Source organism: Arachis duranensis, chromosome 3, assembly GCF_000817695.3.
Source record: "Arachis duranensis cultivar V14167 chromosome 3, aradu.V14167.gnm2.J7QH, whole genome shotgun sequence".
In the NCBI taxonomy this organism is placed as follows: Eukaryota; Viridiplantae; Streptophyta; class Magnoliopsida; order Fabales; family Fabaceae; genus Arachis; species Arachis duranensis.
In genome coordinates this window covers 130,418,344-130,440,199 of record NC_029774.3, presented here as the reverse complement: position 1 = coordinate 130,440,199, position 21,856 = coordinate 130,418,344, and the positions used below count along the sequence as shown (strand labels likewise).

The 21,856-nt window shown below is 29.6% G+C and overlaps 2 protein-coding genes and 1 pseudogene across 2 annotated transcripts; 1 reads left to right on the top strand and 2 right to left on the bottom strand.

Moving 5' to 3' along the window:
• Positions 1 to 3,924: 3,924 nt before the first annotated feature.
• Positions 3,925 to 19,375, bottom strand: LOC107481709 (ent-kaurenoic acid oxidase 2). The gene is made up of 8 exons (XM_016102007.3): positions 19,249 to 19,375; positions 6,665 to 6,890; positions 5,387 to 5,864; positions 4,942 to 5,295; positions 4,771 to 4,849; positions 4,543 to 4,649; positions 4,336 to 4,454; positions 3,925 to 4,243 (listed from the first exon to the last, which is right to left on the bottom strand). Exons 1-8 carry the CDS (start codon positions 19,259 to 19,261, stop codon positions 4,138 to 4,140), a joined length of 1,482 nt encoding a protein of 493 aa, XP_015957493.1. The 5' UTR covers positions 19,262 to 19,375; the 3' UTR covers positions 3,925 to 4,137.
• On the top strand, positions 14,512 to 16,649 carry LOC127745707 (uncharacterized). The gene is made up of 3 exons (XM_052259143.1): positions 14,512 to 14,829; positions 15,698 to 15,823; positions 16,514 to 16,649. The coding sequence occupies exons 1-3, from the start codon at positions 14,653 to 14,655 to the stop codon at positions 16,586 to 16,588; spliced, it is 378 nt and encodes a 125-aa protein (XP_052115103.1). The 5' UTR covers positions 14,512 to 14,652; the 3' UTR covers positions 16,589 to 16,649.
• LOC107481710 (ent-kaurenoic acid oxidase 2-like) lies at positions 16,526 to 19,242 on the bottom strand (annotated as a pseudogene).
• Positions 19,376 to 21,856: the final 2,481 nt, after the last annotated feature.

Sequence of the window (21,856 nt, the reverse complement as noted above, 5' to 3'; positions counted from 1 at the left end):
TCACAAATGAAATAAAGATGCGAAGAATTCAAAGCTTATTGATGGCATTTCGAGCAGCCTACTACTCGTTTATAAGGATGTCCCTCAGAATTAGCGGACGCTCATTCTGCAGTATCATTAACAAATTGATGTTGAGGAGTTCATTAGAATTTACATTGGAAAGTCAGATTTTCAGGAAAGAGACATTATACTTCCAGTAGAGATTAAATCTCTTAACACCCTCCAAAGTCAGGAAAAAGGAAGTAGTACCATCTACCCCTTCAATCTTAAAAATTTTTTATGTTTGGGACACCTCGAAAAGAGATGAACCTACGAACTTGACACCTAAACGGGACTGTTAAAGTAAAAAAGTAGAAAAAAAACCTTAAGTGTAGGTTCGATATCTAAGAACGAGCATAGAAGCTCGAAGCCTTGGGTAATCGCCCAAGTATTAGGATGAAGCTGTGAAAGAGCACGCCCAGAGAACAGAGTTTTATACATCCATAGCCAATCTAGGACAGTATCAGCGTGCTCATTTATGTGACACAGACGGTCCCCGGATCTCGGCACGGAAAAAACATACAAATTACTAATGTCGGAATCAAGAATAATTTGAACTTCTCGTAGATTATCAAGCTCTTCTTGTGTAACGGTGGAGGGAGTGGTTTGAATATCCTCGAACACCCATGTGTAGATGTCCACCTCGAGTTCGCTATTCAACCTTTGAATAGGAGCAGGTTGGGACTTCGGCAAATTCGCATCGCCACGCCTGCGAGTCGCAATAACCGTTTTTCTAGCCATCACCTACAGGAACACCACTACTATGTCACTACCACTACCAAAAAGCAAAAATTCTAACACTACAACATCTTGGCTAACTTAAAAATGTAAAATAAAGTCCAGAAAACACAAAAAGTGGGGGCAAACAAAATCATCAATTATTTGAAAAAACACTCAAATAATGGTGTCCCAACTACATTTGGCCTAATAAAAAAGAAATGAACAAAAGAAAACGCAAGAAAAGCTTCAAGAAGCATCAAAAAGCATCAACAAACATAAAGAATGTGCAAATATCAACAGACGGAAGGAAACTTCAAAAAAGGAAAAAACTACGCACACGCAAGAGCAGAAGGATGCCAAAATCACTAACCTCGAATAAAAATATTGCAAATGATAAACAAAAAAAAAAATCAATGGCAATGAAAGAACTCGACGGAGAGGAGATACAAGCAAAGGAGAAGTGCGCTAAGTAGGAGGAGGAGATTGTTCGTATGCGGAGAAGGAAAAGACTGTTCACGAATGGTGGAGTTTTGAGAAGTGATGAAAAACGAAAGGTAAAGTAAAATATAAAAAGATATTTAATTTTAAATTAATGTTGCATTTATTGCATAGAGAGAATAAAACTGACGGTTCATGAAACGAGAAAATTATAACAATTTTTGAAATTAAAAGAAATTATTTAGTTTATTTTAATTAGAAATGGGCCTGCTTTCATGAACTCAGATGCCCCTGACCCGAGAACTCAAGTCTAGGAATTTGAGTTGGGAGCACTGTTCCAGACAAAAGAGAACGTAACTGATGAAGCGATTAAGGCCATGACCGACTTCATAGGATAAAGTCGGATACCACAACGACTATGTCATCAAAGCTTGTAACCACTGAATCTCGACAATAATATGCTACAATAAGCATTAAATGTCGAAAAACGACAACCCCACAAGACAAAAACTAAAAAGAAGAAGCAACCTATATGTAAACACACAAAAAAAAAGTTTTCACTATCTATATTCTACTGACTTTAGTATTGGAGTGTCTTTTAGATTATCTTTTTAACCTAATTCAAGGCTTGATAAAGGTGGAATCTCCAATTTTTATCTCTCTAATTTGTAAACCCGCTTCAAGTAACCAAAAAATAATTAAAAATAAAATTGTATGATAATACTCACATGAAAGTTAACCCTCTTTAGCATGTTTATTATATTTTTAACTTGCAGTGCAATGGCATTGTGATGCATTTGGTGTTTGCTCATATTTAACAAACATTATGCAGATCAAATGTCGAGAGTTTGAGCCAAATGCCATTAGAAGATTCACCATATTTTCATAATTTAAACGGAGGGAAGTTTTAAAAAGATAATTACAAAATGTAAATGCATTTAGTTATAAGAATAAAAAATCAGCAAATTAGTTTGGAATGTTTATAAAAAAAAGTTGTTACTTATAAGATTGGTCTTGGAATAATAAACATTTGTAAGATTCTAAATTTATGAATTTTATAAAACGATTTACTTTTTGCAATAATAAAAGCTCTTGAAACAAAAATACATGCTTTGAATCAGGTGAGAACTAAAGATAACTAATCCTAAAAAGATTAATAATAAATATTTTAGTCTAAAAAATTTATGTTTTAAACTTTTCTAAAAATTATTATTATTGAATATATTAATTTTTCTGTCATTTAAAAGAGAATTAAATCATTTTAAAGTGATACTTTTTTGACATAATTATTTTTTAGTATAATATTAAAATTGACAAGTAAAAATTTGAACGCATATAAAATAATTAAAACTATAAATTTAATTTTAATATATTGTTAGTACAAAATATAATTACACAATTAAATAAAATACTTTATACCAATAATATATTAAAATTAAACTTTTAAAATTAATTTATAACCATAAAAAATAAATTTTGCTTGACAAAATTATTCAATATTTAAAAAATTATTTAAAATTTTCAAACTATCTTTATTAATCAAACTATCTCGTATCTATAACTCTACCTCACCCATCTCGAACTCTTCTTTTCGCCACCACCATGCACTCTACTCTAACACTGTGAAAGGATTAAAATTTTCATCAGAAAAGAAGTTCAAATTAAAAAATAACCCAAAATAAATTAAAAATAATTAGATAAAATATTTTGTATTATCAATATACTAAAATTAAATTCTTAAAACTAATTCACAACTATAAAAAATAGATTTCCAAAAAACTATTTAAAAGTTTCAAGCTATCTTTATTAATCTAATTATCTCGTAAGTCGTAACTATAACTCTATCTCTAATTCTTCTGTTTGCCACCACCATGCACTTTACTCTAGTACCGATAAAGAATTAAAAATTTTATCTGAAAAGAAGCACAAACAATCCAGAATAAATTAAAAACAAAATACGATACCAAGTCCATTGTACAATATAAAATTGCTACTCCAAAATTAGCTATAACAAGATCAGATATAAAAAGAAAAAAAGATATAGAATTAAAAAAAATAACAAAAAAGTCACAATATGAAGCAACTATAGAGATCTCCATAATCTCCAAATTTTAACACGAAAACCCAATGCAAGCCAATTCACGACAATTTTTTTCATTTCCATTTCGATGGTTCATTAATATTACAAAGTTAATTTTTTCAATTAAAAAGGTTAGGTTAATTAGATTCGTTTTAAATTTTTAGAAAGTGATGAAGAAAAACTGCGATTTCCAATTTGGAAAATTAAGTTTTTAATTAATCTGACTAATTTAAAATTTTTGAAAAATAAATTTGATTAAAAACTTAATTTGGAACAAATATTTGAGTGGTAAGAAAATAATTTCGGGAAATCACTTTTTATAAAGAAATATAGTAAGATGATTAAATATAGACGATAAATTATCACCAAAACCATCAAATTTAATTTCCAAGTTACTAGAACGCATTCTTCTTGTAATATTTCTCATTATAACTAGTTAAATTCCTTTTAATGGGAATTGAAGAAAAAGATCATCTGAACATCCGGGATTCTTAGTTTTTATTTGTTTGTTTATCTTATTAACAAAGTCGGGTTTATTTTACAAAAATATATATTTTTATATCTGAACTAAAACTTTATAACAGTTCATAAAAATAAATTGGGAGAAGGGGCACATAATATCACAAAAAAATAGACACCAAATATAAAATATATGTTATAATTATTAATTATGCATCACCCGGCATAATAAGGCCACAAACTAACACACAAGTCTTTAAGACTAATAAGAGCACACATTACAACTTCTACACCATTGACTTATTTATCAGGAGTCCGAAACGAAACGAAAAGAAAACATAACATCTCATATATATATATATATATATATATAATGATAACATCCATTTTCCCCTTCATAGCTAATTGGAATAAGGAGTAAGTCTGACAACTCTAGCCAAGCAATTGTCCACGGGCCTTGTATGGGGAAGGAACATTATTGGAGCATTTGGATTTGTATGCTCAAGCCTGTGCTCACAAACAAAAAAGATTAGTATTAGTTACATTATCAATTAAAGTATGTAGCGATAACAATAACAGTAGTGAAGATATAACATTACTTGTAGTTCAGCAGAAAGTGATGAAGAAACACTGTGATTTCCAATTTGGCAAGCTCATTCCCAGGGCACAATCTGGTTCCCAACCCAAATGGCAGAAATTCACCAGCCTTACGGGGGGACTATATATCAAACAAAAATAACAAATTTAAATCATAATTGATCATACTATGTACAAAAATATTATAAAGTATATTATATACAACTTACATCGAATCTTGAAGGATCAAATATCCTTGGATTAGGATAAACCTGAGGGTCTTGGTGAATAGCCCTATACCAAACAAAAACCTTCCAACCTTTGGGAATAAGAAAACCTACACCATATATCAAAATGTAACAGATTCATCACTCTCCATCATTCTTACATGTATCTAGGCAATAATAAAAACCATTAGAACCAAAAAATATAATTTTGCAAAAACAATTGGGACTAACCATTCAGTTTGACATCACGCTTTGCCTCCCGGAATGTCATCAAAGAGAAGGTAATATAGCGCATAGTTTCATCAATTGCCTATACATACAGATGCATTATGAATATGAAATTTTACTTAACACAAAATAACATAGCTTGTACAAAAAAGTAGTAAAAATATATCTTATCACCTTAGAGAGGAAATCCATCTGCCTATATTCCTTCATTGTCATACCCTTTTGATTTGGTGGCCTCCGCTTCACTATCTCTTCCTGTTCCTGCTTAGCCTTTTGGAAATACTGAGGGTGCTGTTGAAGGATCAAAGTAGCCCACATGGTAGTGTGTCCAGAAGATTCATGTCCAGCATTCAAATACATTATCATAATGTCAATCACTTCATCATCAGCCAACTTCCTACCATTCTCATCTTCAGCATCAATCAGTTGATCTAACATATCTTTTGCTGTTTTGTTCGGATTTTCTAACTTCTCCTTTCTCCTCTCATTCACAACATTTTGAAATATGCTAACCAGATTCTTTCTAGCCTGAATATCAGAGATTATTACTTAATTAGTCAAATACGTATAAGATAACATATAAAGATTCTATTTAAAATGAAAAGCATCCTGCATGCACCTTGAAGGCTTTGTGGAATGCAAAACCAGGAAGATCAATGCGCAAAGCTCTCATGCCATAATTGAGCTTAGTGTATTCCTTTTCCAAAGCTTCCATAACAGAAGTGCTGGAGGCGCCAAGGAAAATGTGGATGATGATCTTGAAGGTAAGCCTTCTGAGTTCAGTCAACAACTCAATTTGACCCATCTTGGACCATTTTTCCAATTCATTTTTCATGAGTTCGTCCATGAAAGCCAAGTACATGGAAAGTGGCTCCAAGCCGTTGATTGAAGCAGAAGTCAAACGCCTAAGACGCTTGTGATCTTCATCGCCCATTGCAATGAAAGATTTCTCTCCAACAAGCTCAATTGTTGAACGAGGCCACCCAAGCTTGAAGTTTTCATCATCTGTCAGAATCTTTCTGCTCAATTCGGGTGTTGTAACAATGATGCCTGGGCTTCCGAACATTAGGGACTTGTACATACCAGTTTTACCATACCTAAGTCAAAACAAACATATCCCCAAACACCGGTCAAATTTCATATTTTTTCATTTATAGCTTATGCCAGAATTATAAATACGAAATGATATCGTTATAAAGGGAAAAATGTAAAACAAGATAATATGAACTACCATGAGAATAAGTAATCTTATCTTTATCTTAACATTCTCTATCTTCTAAGTGATTATTTCCAAGAGCTTAATTTAATAAGAAAATATGAATTTCTTACGAAATAGATTCAACAAACAAACACACATTTTTTTAAAACGGTTTATGAACAAAGTGGCAACAAAAAACTTTTAAAAAATTGGATACCTATTTTAAAAATTATTAACTTGCATGTCATAGAAAATTACTAATAAGGAGTGCAACTTCAAGTCATAAAAAATATATATATCCTTGATGAAAGAAAGAGATTTTTCATTTAAAATAATATAATATTAAAGAAAATAACTTAAAAGTCAATGGAACTAAACTAAAAAACCGAAGAAAGAAATGAATTAAGCAACTAAATATAATAATGTTAATGTATGTACTCTTCCAATATTGGTAGTTACAACGATAATTATTGAAATAAAGTAATGATCCGCATAAATTTTTTTTCGAATATTCATATAGCATAACATGCATGTCTAGTTTTATTGATTTGCCATTACCAATATATAACACCTTCATTCATTCAGTATATGAATATGAAATTTAATCTAAGATAGAAGAGTTACATGCAACTGATTATTATTATTATTTAGAAGGACTAATTGGAGAAATTAATTATGGATATATAATAAAAAATATACCTGGAGTAGAATGAGTTGATAAAAGTTTCAGGATTGGGAGATTTGTAAGCAGAGAGGAAAGACCACATATTACCAACAAAAGGTAAACCCAAGTCACCCGGCGGAAGAAGACTGCGCTTCTTAGCTCCCAACTTAGCTTCATAAAGAAACCAGTTCACATTCTTTACAATCAAAGTTACCACCAAAACTATACCCAACATGGCCGTAACCACACCAGCAGAAAGACCTAACACCACCATCTTAGCTTATTCACTCTACGATAACACTCAGCTATTCCGACAATATTAACACTAACTTGATTAAGGTGCCAAATTGAGTTGTCTGTCCTCAAATGAATTATGATGTTATTTATAAGGCAAGAGACAGAGAGACGTAGAGAAATTATCTTCATTTGGTTCGTTTTAATTAATGCTTGAATGCATTGGTCAAGTTAATGGGAAATGAAATTTATTGAAAATTTCAATTAACATTAAACGTCTTAAAATCAGTTATTTCTAGGGGATTGATAGATAATTTATGAGATGAACTATTGTTTTCATCATTTGACCTTATGTTATCTTTTAATTTTTTTAATATAAAAATTAAAAAAATTATCTGATGGTTGGTGTCGTCCTAAAAAAAATATATTCATGTATAAAAATTTAATTTATGATATATACTTATTTAATATTTAATATATTTATATTAGTTAAGGTTAAAAAAAATTGTCAAAGTCTCAATATTATAATGGTCCCTAATTAAAAGTTTTATACTCTCTAAGAGTACATTTTAATTATAACAATAGAAAATTTGAAAAAATTTTATGTATTAAAAATATAAAAAATTATATCTTAAAAAAATAGTACAATATTTTTGTAAGTACTCTTTAAATGTGTATTTAAAATTTATGTTAACAAAAATCTGTTTATAAGAATGAGAATTTAAATGTTTGGAAGAATAAAAGAAGACGAGCAAAAAATTATTATAGAATATCGTGTATATACAGTGTAAGAAGATACAAAATATCCAAGAAAGTGTGAATTGATCTCGTGAATCTTGCATTAGATCAGTCTTCCTCGTAGATATCACACCGTCTATCTCAGCCAACAACATTAAAAGACATGCCTTGACTCTCAGTCACTTTTGGCACGCACAGACATACTGTTTATTGTCTGTCACAAAATTTCATTCTTATCTCCGTTACATTAAAAAATTTCATCCTTATCTCCGTTACATCGTTTTTCTTTTACATATTTTTTGTTATCTCTACATCCATAGTAGAAGTTAGTATTTTATTAGATTGAATTTTACCTATTTTATTTAATTTGTTAAGTTATTATATATTCTCTTATCTGATCTGTTTTGAATAGTGATAAAATTCACAAATTAAAGCAAAAAATTTTAAAAATATATTATTTATTAAATTGTTTTTTATATTAAATATTTTATTTATATTATTTAAAATAATAACATATGAATAATGTATAGAAAATACTCATAAAAATAGTTAAAATAAAAGGTTTTTAAAAGTTTAAAATGCTTCTAATTCAATCTAAAAATTATCAGATCAAATTGAATCCAATTTATTTTAATAAAGATCATATCAAAATTTGTAGAGATATATATACTCGATTTCTAATATACACAATAATATTAAAAAATATATATATTCTTATTTTTTTATATGGGAGAGAGACAAAGGCCTAGAACAAAAAATACAAAGTATTAAGTAGATATACATATATTTCTGTTGCAAAATATGTTAACATTTAGAGGCATTTTAAAAAATATTTAGATCAAATTATTATTAATACAATAATACATAAATGTTTTTACTAAATATGAATAAATACATAATATATTTTAAATGTAGAATGGTATAATTTTTTATTTATCTTTTTTTAATGAAAAATAATATTTACATCATATTTTGATATACTTAAATATATATAATTTTTTATGTATAGTCAATACAAACAGTTTTACATATGTACTAATTACATAATACTAAATCAGCAAAAATAACTATTTTTTATATTAATTATATAAATTATCTTTTAAAAAAATGAATACAAGTGTACTCATTATATAATACTAAATCAATAAAAATAACTATTTTTATATTAATTATATAAATTATCTTTTAAAAAAATGAATACAAGTGAATGACTATATAAAATATTTATACAATACATTCAAATTAAACTATATTATATATATTTTATGGTAATAGTACATATTTATATTTTTATTTATTTTTATATAAAAAATATAACTTGTAAAGAGGATATACAAAAAGAATAAGAGCAATGCTAGGACCAGCAATTTTTGTGATTGTTAGCCATCAATTAGCCATCAATGATGATTTGATGGTGTGAGATTGGTGTGAAATTTCATCCAATGACTCACCTTTCTCTACTGATTACATGCTGGCCAAAATTCAATAAAACTGCTGGCTCCTAAACTTTTCTAAAAGAATAATATAAGTAAGCGAAATAATTAAATAACACTAGAAGAATAATGTTACCGAGACCATAACATCTAATTCGTCGTGAATCCAAACTCTATTTAAGAGTATGTAGCTGACCAATACGAGTGAGTTGACCATTAGATCAACTCAAATTGGTTATTTTATTTAACTTAATATTTATAATTCAGTTTTGTTATACATATAAATTTTTTAACACCTAAATCCAGTTAAGTTAGTCTAAACCCAATAAAAATCAGCTTAATTAAGGAGAGCGTGAATATACGTTCTAACTATCCCACTAACGTAAACTTCGTATCCTGGCCTTTTTTCTCCTCCTCCTTCTTCGCGAATTTTCTTCTCATAGTGGTTCTTTTATTGCTGTTATTGTTGCTGCACTTTTTTCTTTTTCTGCTCATCTTTATAACAGCAATGGATTCAAAAAATTTTATTAGTGGGGACAAAATATATATAGCATAATAATAATTTTATATTATACTTTTTTATAATAAAATATAATTAATCTTCTAGCTATTTAACTAATAAATTAAAACACTTATATAATAATTTAAATAATAACATAACTTAGAATTTTGTTCTTAATTAATTTTTTTTAATTGATGTCGTTATTACTAACAAAACTAGAGCTAACTTCAAAAGAAGAAACAGTAATAGATATTCGTATATTTGGATCTTATTTTTCATTTTAACTGCTCTTTGTTATTAGTTAATATTATTGTATTTTAAAATTTAAATTACTAATGATTAATGAATTTTATTATTCAATAATATTTAAGCATGTAATTAAAAAATATAATAATATAACTACAAAATAAAATTCAAAATAATTGAATGAATTAAAAAATAAAAAAAATAAAAAAATCTTTAATTGAATAAAAAAAAATTAAAGAATGAAATTAATGAGTCTTACTAAAAGACAGAAAATTAAGAACGAACAGCAAAAGAAGAGAATTAAAATTTTAAAGAGCATACAAAAGTTATGCTTTTGGTATTTAAATTTAAATTACTAACTTAATTTTTAATAATTTATTATTATTATTATTTAATTATTTTTGTAATTAATATGATATTATTATAAAATAGTGAGATCTTTTCTCTGTATATTATGGAAAGAGATAGATTTTAAAATATTAAAGTGGGGTCAAATTTATTTATTAAGTGAGGACAAATAAATTGTATTCCATATACTACAATATATAACTCTTATAATTTTGTTTCAATTTTAGATTCGATAAAATATATTTAATTAGTTATATTTTTATGACAGTAAGTTATATTTGTATACTTTATATCATAAAAAAATGGATAAGTAACATAAATAAATTAAACGGCCTCTAATATTATACCAATATCCTAAAACAAAATAGCTTATATACATGTTTTGAATGATTCTATATAATTTGATTAAATTTATATTTTTTAGTAGTAAATTGAATCAATTAAATTCGATTTAGCATGTATATATTGTACCATTAGTGATCGAATTCAAATTTAAAATACTATATCAATTAAATTATTATTTAATTTATAAAATTAAATAAAAAATTTATACTTTGATAACATTATGCTCTGAAAAATTCAAATTTGATTTAAAAGTAACGTTGTCAAAGCAAAAAGTTTTATACTTAATTTCGTAAATTAAATGATAATTTAATTTATATAATATTTTAATATTTCTCAAATTAAATTACATATCGTATAAATATAATTGGTTATTTTATATTGTATAACTAACCATTATTCAAGTTTTAACTCCAATGCTATCTTAGAAAGTTATACAACAACAACAACAACAACAACAACAAAGTCTTGTCCTATTAGGTGGGGTCGACTATATGAATCAAATGATGCCATTGATATCTGTAATGTATCATGTTTAAAGAGAGACCGTTTACATGTAAATCTCATTTGACTACCTCATGGATGGTCTTCTTAGGTCTTCCTTTGCCTTTCACCCCTTATCCATCTTCCATCTCATCCACCCTCCTGACTGGGTGTTCTATCGGTCTTTTTCTCATATGTCCAAACCACCTGAAACGCAATTCTACCATCTTTTTCACAATGGATGCTATTCCAACTCTCTCCATTATATATTCATTCCTTATTTTATCCAATCGCGTATGACCACTCATTCATTTCAACATCTTCATCTCTACCACACTCAGCTTAGGTTCGTGTTCCCCTTTGGCCACCCAACACTCTGTACTATAAAGCATAGCCGATGTTATAGCAGTGCGATAGAATTTACCTTTAAGTTTTAAAGGCACTCTTTTGTCGCATATAAAACCAGATGCACTCCGCCATTTTGACCAATCTGCTTGGATCCTATGATTTACATCATGTTCAGTCTCTCCATTATCCTATATGATGTACCCAAGATACTTAAAATTTTTAACTTTTCGTAGGATGTTTTCGCTAATCTTCACTTCTATATTATGGTTTTTCCTTCTCAAGCCGAACTTACATTCCATATATTCCGTCTTACTACGGCTTATGCGCAGACCATACGATTCTAGAGCTTCTCTTCATAAGTTCAACTTCTTATTTAGGTCTTCCCTTGACTCTCCCATAAGGACGATATCATCGGCAAAAAGCATGCACCATAGCACAGGCTCTTGGATGTGCTATGTGAGTACTTCCAAGACTAATATGAAAAAGTATGGACTTAAAGAAGATCCCTAGTGTAATCCTATACCAATAAAAAATTTCTCTATCACACCATCTTGAGTCTTTACACTAGTTGTGGCCCCATCATATATGTCTTTAATTGTACTAATATATGTGATCCTTACTCTCCTATTTTCTAAAACCTTCCATAAGACCTCCCTTGGCACCCTATCGTACGCTTTTTCCAATCAATAAACACCATATATAGATCCTTTTTATTACAACGATACATCTCCATCATCTTTCTTAACAGGTATATCGTTTCGGTGGTGAATCTGTCTGGCATAAATCCAAATTGGTTCTCTGTTACTTATATCTCTTTTTTTCAGCCTCTGTTCTATCACCTTTTTCCATATCTTCATGGTATGGCTCATGAGTTTGATCCCTCTATAATTTTCGTAACTTTGTATATCCCCTTTATTCTTGTAGATAGGTACTAATGTGCTATTTCTCTACTCACCAGTCATCTTCTTTGACCTTAAAATCTCATTAAAAAGTTTGGTTAACCAGTTGATGCCTTTTTCTCCAAGGCCCTTCCAAACCTCAATTAGGATATTATCATGTCCTACTGTCCTGTCATTTTTCATCTGCTTTAGAGCTTCGTTTACCTCAAAGTCTCGAATCCTTCAATAATAGTCAAAGAAGGCTATACTTTATATTAATTTTTTAATATCAAAAGCTCTGGTAATAATTTTTTAAATGCTAATAATGAATCAAAAAATAATTTTTAATAAATTTTTAGAAACCATTTATTGTTCTGTTTTAAATTCACAAGTTTATAAAAATATAGATTTTTCTGAAATTTGAACTAAAATACGAAAATTAAATTTTTATTCTTATTCGTTTTGATTTTTAGATATTTTATTTAAATCTAAATGGAGAATATTTTTTTAATTGATATTTATGTTTTAAAGTTAATATAGAATCAGTACTAAATTGGATCCAATTAATTCAATTCACTACTAAAAAATGTAAATCCTTCAATTTATATAGAATCATTAAGGACATGCATATAGACTATTTTATTTTAGAACATTTACGTAACATTAGAGGTAATTTAGTTTATTTATGTTATTTACCTTAAATAAATGCTATAAATAAGTTATTCTAATAACTTTATTATATGCATTTAAAATATATTTACGAATAAAATATATAAAATATAATTATTTTAATAAATTTATTTAAAATATTATAATTTTAATATTATAGAAAAATAAATNTATTAAAATATGTTTTATTTGATAATAAATATGAAAACTAAGAGAAAAATATTTAAAAAAGAGAAAAAATAGTTTAAAGGTTTGAGGATTTGAAAATTTATTAAAAAAAGAAAACTGGTAATAATATTTTTCTGATTGTTACTTAATTTTGAGTTTAATGATTTAATTATTTATATAAGACAATTATTTACTCTAATTTTAAGACAAAAAATAAAATTATATAATATATAATAATTTTAAATAAAACTATATTTGTCTCTTTGGATTTGTTTCTGCATCATTAAATAATTTCGATGCATTTTGATTTTAAATAAGGTGTACAACAATTTGAGTGGACTTAATTAAATATATTCACCATCATCATCTTCATCTTTTTCACCATCACCATCACCATAACCTCCATAACCTCCATCACCATCACTTCAACACTGCCACAGCCCCCTTCACCACAACCTCCGGCGACAACCCACACCGCCGCGTCCCTTTCTCTTTTTCTTCCCCTCTTCTCACCTCCGCTGAGCACAGAAACCACAGTGCCAGCTCCTCCTCTCCACCAAAGTCCAGAGCGGCAGCGGCCACCTTCTCCATTCTTGGGTCTCCTCTCGTCTGCCAACAAACAGCCGCGACACCCAACCTTCCCCGCAGCGTCCTTACGGCGTTCCAACCCGTCACCAATCCCCTGTTCGAACCCTAGCTCCGCCAACCATCACCGTCGGCCTCTACGAGCCACCGCAACCCTCTTTCCTTTTTTCTCCTTTACATGTTCTTTGTCTTCCTCAGTCACACCAATGAACTGGCCACCTTCTCCTCCCTCTCTCTCACTGGCCGAACCGCCACGGCGTCGACGAGCCACAGCCACACCGACGATGAGTCCCTTTCCCCCTTTCTTCTTCCTTCTCTGTCATCCCGTCTCACCATCGCAAACCAGCCTAGCACCGTCGCGATTCTAGCCCCGTTTTCCGTTCTCCCATGGAATGACCAGAACAGGGTGCAGCCCCTGTGTCTTCCATCCCCTCTGTTTTTCCTGTTTCATGGCTGCGTTCACTCTCCACTGCTGCAATTGAAGCAGTGCCACTACCAGGCCGCCACTTCTGCCTTGGCCAATTCAGCCATCATCTTCCCTTTACCTGTTCATTCTCTGCTTCCCAGGTTCCCATTTTCATTTGTTGAGTTCTATTTCTTTCATTGTATTGCTTTTAGTTCATTTTGCTTAATTTGGTTAGTTAGAAATGCACGTTTGTGGATTTAGGTTTGTTTTGATTCATGTTGGTGTTTAAAAATTTTGCTATTTTGATTCATGCTGCTGTTTGAAAATTTTGGCTTGTCTGATGCTGCTGGGAGCTTTGGGGGAGGTAGGATTCGGACAGGGGAGTGGTGACGGGTTGGAACGTCGTAAGGACGCTGCGGAGAAGGTTGGGTGTCGCGGCTGTTTGGTGGAGAGGAGAAGTTGGTGCTGTGGTTTCTGGGCTCAGCGGAGGTGAGAAGAGAGGAAAAAGAAGAGAAAGAGGTGCGGCGATATGGGTTATCGCCGGAGGTTGTGGTGAAGGGAGGTAGCTGTGGCGGTGCTGAGGTGATGGTGATGGAGGTTATGGTGGCTGAGAAGAGACAGTGATGGATGGGGATGATGGTGAATGGTTGGCTCAAATATTGCTTTGGGGGGATGGGAGTGCCACGTAGGTTCGGAAATCCACGAACCAAGCTCAGATCTAAGCCAGGGCATTTTTGTCACACGGACAACATCTATCATGGGTACAAAATTAGTTTTGAGCTTTCATGGGTACAAATGTCAGCGTTTTCATCTCTCATTGGTACAAATGATCATTTATTCTTCTTTTTATTGTCCTACTAATTACTAATAAATGCTTCTTCTTTTGGTTCCATGAAATTCCCCTGTTTGCAGTTCAGTTTTCTTTGCCAACCGTTATTAGGACGTTAATTGTTAAACTGAAAAGAAAACCAAAAAGACTCAACTCATTCATGGCTACCATTTCTGCAACTTGCTACCTCTATATTCTATCATGGTTATGGTTATGCACCATGACACTATGTGGAACAGTGTTAGAAGACCTAAAAAACTTGCATCCACCTCCAGATTTTAACTCCACAATCATGACAAACTGTCTCAATAACCCTTCGCTTAGGTACTGCAGTTCCACTCCCATGAACTTTGATGAAATATTCAAATACACCATTGTTGCTAGCCATCTCTGCAATGAATCAAAGAACCCCAATTGCATAGAATCCTTCCCCAAAGTTGATCTTAGAAACCGTTCAAACATTGCACCTCTTTACTTGTCATTTGAATTCTTCTGGAGGTATTGCCCCCTAACCGTTGTTTCCATTGATGTGTCAAACAACTCTTTGAAGGGGAATTTTCCTATTGATGTTCTTCATTGCACTCAAATCCATGCTCTTGATTTAAGCATCAATGAGTTTTCTGGTGATATTCCAATTCAGAATTTAATTTTTTGCTTTTGGCTCAAATTTTAGGTTTTACTTATTTTGTTTTAATCTATATGCCTAGCATATCTGCTTGACTGCGCCTCGCTTACAGATGTCATGTGTCTATAACTTTTTCTGATAAAATATAGATTTTTTAGAAGTTCATTTTGGAACTCTTTGATATATTTAAAGTAATTGAACAATTTCCCCCCTAAATTTTCTCTTGTTAAAAAGATTCAGGTTGATCTTCTTGAGCCAGTATCACACTTCTTAGAGGCTGCACGTCAAACTTTGGGCCCCGAAAATCATATGAATTCAGATACTCACAAAGCAGTTAATTTTTATTGTGTTCCTCTTCAGGTATGTGTACTTCACCTTAAGGTATTTAATGATTGCTCCCCCCATACTCCCTCCTTGTGCCCATGATAGATAAGTACATGTTTTGTTGGCCAACTACACATATTCTTTTTTGTTTTATTAATATTTGTTACTCTGGAATCAGAGCATTTACAGTGCCTCCAGCAGAACATTTGATGCAATTAATTTGAATTAGGGAAGGTTCTGTAGAATTATAGATTTACAAGTCTACATAATTATCCATCAATCATTTTTTATTGCCATTTATCATATATGCCTTGGTACTAGATAGCTATTCTTGCAATATTTCATTGGATGAGATAACATAATAAGAATTTAGTTACCATTTATAAAGTATATGATGTATTCATCCATTCACTATGAGTGAGTCTCTCTGTTTCTTTGTTCAGAGATACAGAATAAACCGTCATCTATATTTCTGTCATCTGTAATTTATCGTAATGATATTGTGGACTGAAGGTTTATAACTTTTATGTGTTCTTTAACCCTTACATTTCATTTAGTTTGTACATTTGTGATGTTTGTTTAGTTGAAGTTATTATATCTGTCTCAATTGAATACTGGTGGACTCAATCATTTCCACTCTCTTAATTTCACTACTCATATAAGTATGCAGAATATTTCTACTATATCTGATATCTCTCACATGTACTGAATGAAGTTATTTATCAGGAATCCGAAACGAAAAGAAAACATAACATCCCATATATATATAATGATAATATCCATTTTCCCCTTCACACCTAATTGGAACAAGGAGCAAGTCTGACAACTCTAGCCAAGCAATTGTCCACGGGCCTTGTATGGGGAAGGAACATTATGGGAGCATTTGGATTTGTATGCTCAAGCCTGTGCCCACAAACAAAAAAAATTAGTATATATTAGTTACATTATCAATTAAAGTTTGTAGCGATAACTAACAGCAGTGGAGATAAAACATTACTTGTAGTTCAGCAGAAAGTGATGAAGAAACACTGTGATTTCCAATTTGGCAAGCTCATTCCCAGGGCACAATCTAGTTCCCAACCCAAATGGGAGAAATTCACCAGCCTTGCGGGGGGCCTATATATCAAAGAAAAATAACAAAATTTAACTCACATTTGAGAATAGCATTTACAAAAATAATATAAAGTATATTATATAATACTTGCATCGAATCTTGAAGGTTCAAATATCCTTGGATTAGGATAAACCTGAGGGTCTTGGTGAATAGCCCTATACCAAACAAAAACCTTCCAACCTTTGGGAATAAGAAAACCTACACCATATATCAAAATGTAACAGATTCATCACTCTCCATCATTCTTACATGTATCTAGGCAATAATAAAATCCATTAGAACCAAAAAATATAATTTTGCAAAAACAATTGGGACTAACCATTCAGTTTGACATCACGCTTTGCCTCCCGGAATGTCATCAAAGAGAAAGTAATATAGCGCATAGTTTCATCAATTGCCTATACATACAGATGCATTATAAATATGAAATTTTACTTAACACAAGATAACATAACATGTATAAGAAAGTAGTAAAAATATATCTTTATCACCTTAGAGAGGAAATCCATCTGCCTATATTCCTTCATTGTCATACCCTTCTGATTTGGTGGCCTACGCTTTACGATCTCTTCCTGTTCTTGCTTAGCCTTTTGGAAATACTGAGGGTGCTGTTGAAGGATCAAAGTAGCCCACATGGTAGTGTGTCCAGAAGATTCATGTCCAGCATTCAAATACATTATCATAATGTCAATCACTTCATCATCACCCAATTTCCTACCGTTCTCGTCTTCAGCATCAATCAGTTGATCCAACATATCTTTTGCTGTTTTGTTTGGATTTTCTAACTTCTCCTTTCTCCTCTCATTCACAACATTTTGAAATATGCTAACCAGATTCTTTCTAGCCTGAATATCACAGATTATTTATATAATTAGTCAAATATGTATGATATAACATAAAAAGATTCTATTTAAAATGAAAAGCATCCTGAATGCACCTTGAAGGCTTTGTGGAATGCAAAACCAGGAAGATCAATGCGCAAAGCTCTCATTCCATAGTTGAGTTTAGTGTATTCCTTTTCCAAAGCTTCCATAACAGAAGTGCTGGAGGCGCCAAGGAAAATGTGGATGATGATCTTGAAGGTAAGCCTTCTGAGTTCAGTCAACAACTCAATTTGACCCATCTTGGACCATTTTTCCAATTCGTTTTTCATGAGTTCGTCCATGAAAGCCAAGTACATGGAAAGCGGTTCCAAGCCGTTGATTGAAGCAGAGTCAAACGCCTAAGACGTTTGTGATCTTCATCACCCATTGCAATGAAAGATTTCTCTCCAACAAGCTCAACTGTTTAACGAGGCCACCCAAGCTTGAAGTTTTCATCATCCGTCAAAATCTTTCTGCTCAATTCGGGTGTTGTAACAATGATACCTGGGCTTCCGAACATTAGAGACTTGTACATTCCAGTTTTTCCATACCTAAATCAAAACAAACATAGCCCCCCGATCAACGGTCAAATTTCATATTTTTTCATTTATAGCTTATGCAAAATTATAAATACGAACTGATATCATTGTAAAGGGAAAAATGTAAAACAAGATAATATGAACTACCATGAATATAAGTAATTTTATCTTTATCTTAATATTCTCTATCTTCTAAGTGCTTATTACCAAGAGCTTAATTCAATAAAAAAATTATGAATTTCTTATGATATGGATTCACCAAATAAACACACATTTTTTAAAAACGGTTTATGAACAAAGTGGCAACAAAAAACTTTTAAAAAATTGGATACCAATTTTAAAAATTATTAGCTTGCATGTCATAGGAAATTACTAATAAGAAGTGCAACTTCAAGTCATAAAAAAAATATATCCTTGATAAAAGAAAGAGATTTTGCATTTAATATAATATAATATTAAGAAAATAACTAAAAAGTCAATGAAACTGTATACTAATAAACCGAAGAAAAAAAGGAATTAAGCAACTAAAATAATGATCCGCATAAATTTTTTTCGAATATTCATATAGTATAACATGCATGTCTAGTTTTATTAACTTGACATTACCAATATATAACATCTTTATTCATTCAGTACATGTCTATGAAATTTAATCTAAGATAAAAGAGTTACATGCATAATTGGAGAAATTAATTATGGACGTATAATAAAAAATATACCTGGAGTAGAATGAGTTGATAAAAGTTTCAGGATTGGGAGATTTGTAAGCAGAGAGGAAAGACCACATATTACCAACAAAAGGTAAACCCAAGTCACCCGGCGGAAGAAGGCTGCGCTTCTTACCTCCCAACTTAGCTTCGTAAAGAAACCAGTTCCCATTCTTTACCATCAAAGTTACTACCAAAACTATACCCAACAAGGCCGTAACCATACCAGCAGAAAGACCCAACACCACCATCTTAGCTTATTCACTCTACGATAACACTCAGCTATTCCCACAATATTAACACTAACTTGATTAAGGTGCCAAATTGAGTTGTCTGTCCTCAAATGAATTGTGATGTTATTTATAAGGCAAGAGACAGAGAGACGAAATTATCTTCATTTGGTTCGTTTTAATTAATGCTTGAATGCATTGGTCAAGTTAATGGGAAACGAAATTTATTGAAAATTTCAATTACATTAAACGTCTTAAAATCAGTTATTTTTAGGGGATTGATAGATAATTTATGAGATGAACTATTGTTTTCATCATTTGACCTTATGTTATCTTTTAATTTTTTTAATATAAAAATTAAAAAAATTATCTGATGGTTGGTGTCCTCCTAAAAAAATATATTCATGTATAAAAATTTAATTTATGATATATACTTATTTAATATTTAATATATTTATATTAGTTAAGGTTAAAAAAAATTGTCAAAGTCTCAATATTATAATGGTCCCTAATTAAAAGTTTTTTTTTGCTTGTATATATATACTNATTTTATACTCTAAGAGTACATTTTAATTATAACAATAGAAAATTTGAAAAAATTTTATGTATTAAAAATATAAAAAATTATATTTTAAAAAAATAGTACAATATTTTTGTAAGTACTCTTTAAATGTGTATTTAAAATTTATGTTAACAAAAATCTGTTTACAAGAATGAGAATCTAAATGTTTGGAAGAATAAAAGAAGACGAGCAAAAAATTATTATAGAATACCGTGTATATACAGTGTAAGAAGATACAAAATATCCAAGAAAATGTGAATTGATCTCGTGAATCCTGCATTAGATCAGTTTTCCTCATAGGACACTTTTGGCACTGTATATCCAAGCACACTGTTCATTGTCTGTCACAAAATTTCATTCTTATCTCCGTTACATCATTTTTCTTTTACATATTTTTTGTTATCTCTATTTATAGTAGAAGTTAGTATTTTATTAGATTGAATTTTACCTATCTTATTTAATTTATTAAGTTATTATATATTCTCTTATTTGATCTGTTTTGAATAGTGATAAAATCCATAAATTAAAGTAAAAAATTTTAAAAATATATTATTTATTAAATTATTTTTTATATTAAATATTTTATTTATATTATTTAAAACAATAACATATGAATAATGTATAAAAAATACTCATAAAAATAGTTAAAATAAAAGGTTTTTAAAAGTTTAAAATGCTTCTAATTCAATCTAAAAATTATCAGATCAAATTAAATCTAATTTATTTTAATGAAGATCACATCAAAATTTGTAGAGATATATATACTCTTAAATTTCTAATATACACAGTAGTATTTAAATATATATATTCTTATTTTTTTTTGTATATGGGAGAGGGACAAAGGCCTAGAACAAAAAAAATACAAAGTATTAAGTAGATATACATATATTTCGGTTGACAAAATATGTTAACATTTAGAGACATCTTAAAAAATATCTAGATCAAGTTATTATTAATACAATAATACATAAATGTTTTTACTAAATATGAATAAATACAAAATATATTTTAAATGTAGAATGGTATAATTTTTTTATTTATCTTTTTTTAATGGAAAATAATATTTACATCATATTTTGATATACTTAAATATATATAATTTTTTATGTACAGTCAATACAAACAGTTTTACATGTGTACTAATTACATAATACTAAATCAGTAAAAATAACTATTTTTTATATTAATTATATAAATTATCTTTTAAAAAAATGAATACAAGTGAATGATTATATAAAATATTTATAAAATACATTTAAATTAAACTATATTATATATATTTTATGGTAATAGCATATATTTATATTTTTTATTTGTTTTTATATAAAAAATATAACTTGTAAAGAGGATACAAAAAGAATAATATAAGTAAGCGAAATAATTAAATAACACTATAAGAATAATATTACCGAGACCATAACATTTAATTCGTCGCGAATCTTAGCTCTATTTAATAGTCTGTCGCTGATAAATACGAGTGAGTTGACCATTAGATCAACTCAAATTAATTATTTTATTTAACTTAATATTTATAATTCAGTTTTGTTATACATATAAATTTTTTAACAACTAAATCCAATTAAATTAGTCTAAACCCAATAAAAATCAGCTTCATTAACGAGAGCGTGAATATACGTTCTAACTATCCCACTAACGTAAATTTCGCCTTTTTCCTCATTCTTCTTCGCAAATTTTCTTCTCGTAGTGGTTCTTTTATTGCTGTTATTGTTGCTGCGCTTTTTTTTCCTGCTCATCTTTATAACAGCAACGGATTTAAAAAAAATTTATTAGTAGGGACAAAATATATATAACATAATAATAATTTTATAATACTTTATTATAATAAAATATAATTAATCTTCTAACTATTTAACTAATAAATTAAAACACTTATATAATAATTTAAATAATAACATAACTTAGAATTTTGTTATTTTAAATTTTATAATGTTTTATTTTTTATATATATTAATAAATAATTATTTAAAAATTTATTTCTTATAAGATTATGAAATTGACTCTTTATAATATTCATAATTAATTTTTTTTTAATT

Coding starts and splice junctions, on each gene's coding strand:
- LOC127745707 (XM_052259143.1), top strand. CDS start 14,653: ATGGTTGGCTCAAATATTGCTTTGGGGGGATGGGAGTGCCACGTAGGT. Junction 14,830..15,697: donor AGCGTTTTCATCTCTCATTG/GTACAAATGATC, acceptor CTTGTTAAAAAG/ATTCAGGTTGATCTTCTTGA. Junction 15,824..16,513: donor TTTATTGTGTTCCTCTTCAG/GTATGTGTACTT, acceptor GTTATTTATCAG/GAATCCGAAACGAAAAGAAA.
- LOC107481709 (XM_016102007.3), bottom strand. Junction 4,455..4,542: donor TTGATCCTTCAAGATTCGAT/GTAAGTTGTATA, acceptor TTTGATATATAG/TCCCCCCGTAAGGCTGGTGA. Junction 4,244..4,335: donor CACTTTCTGCTGAACTACAA/GTAATGTTATAT, acceptor TTGTGAGCACAG/GCTTGAGCATACAAATCCAA.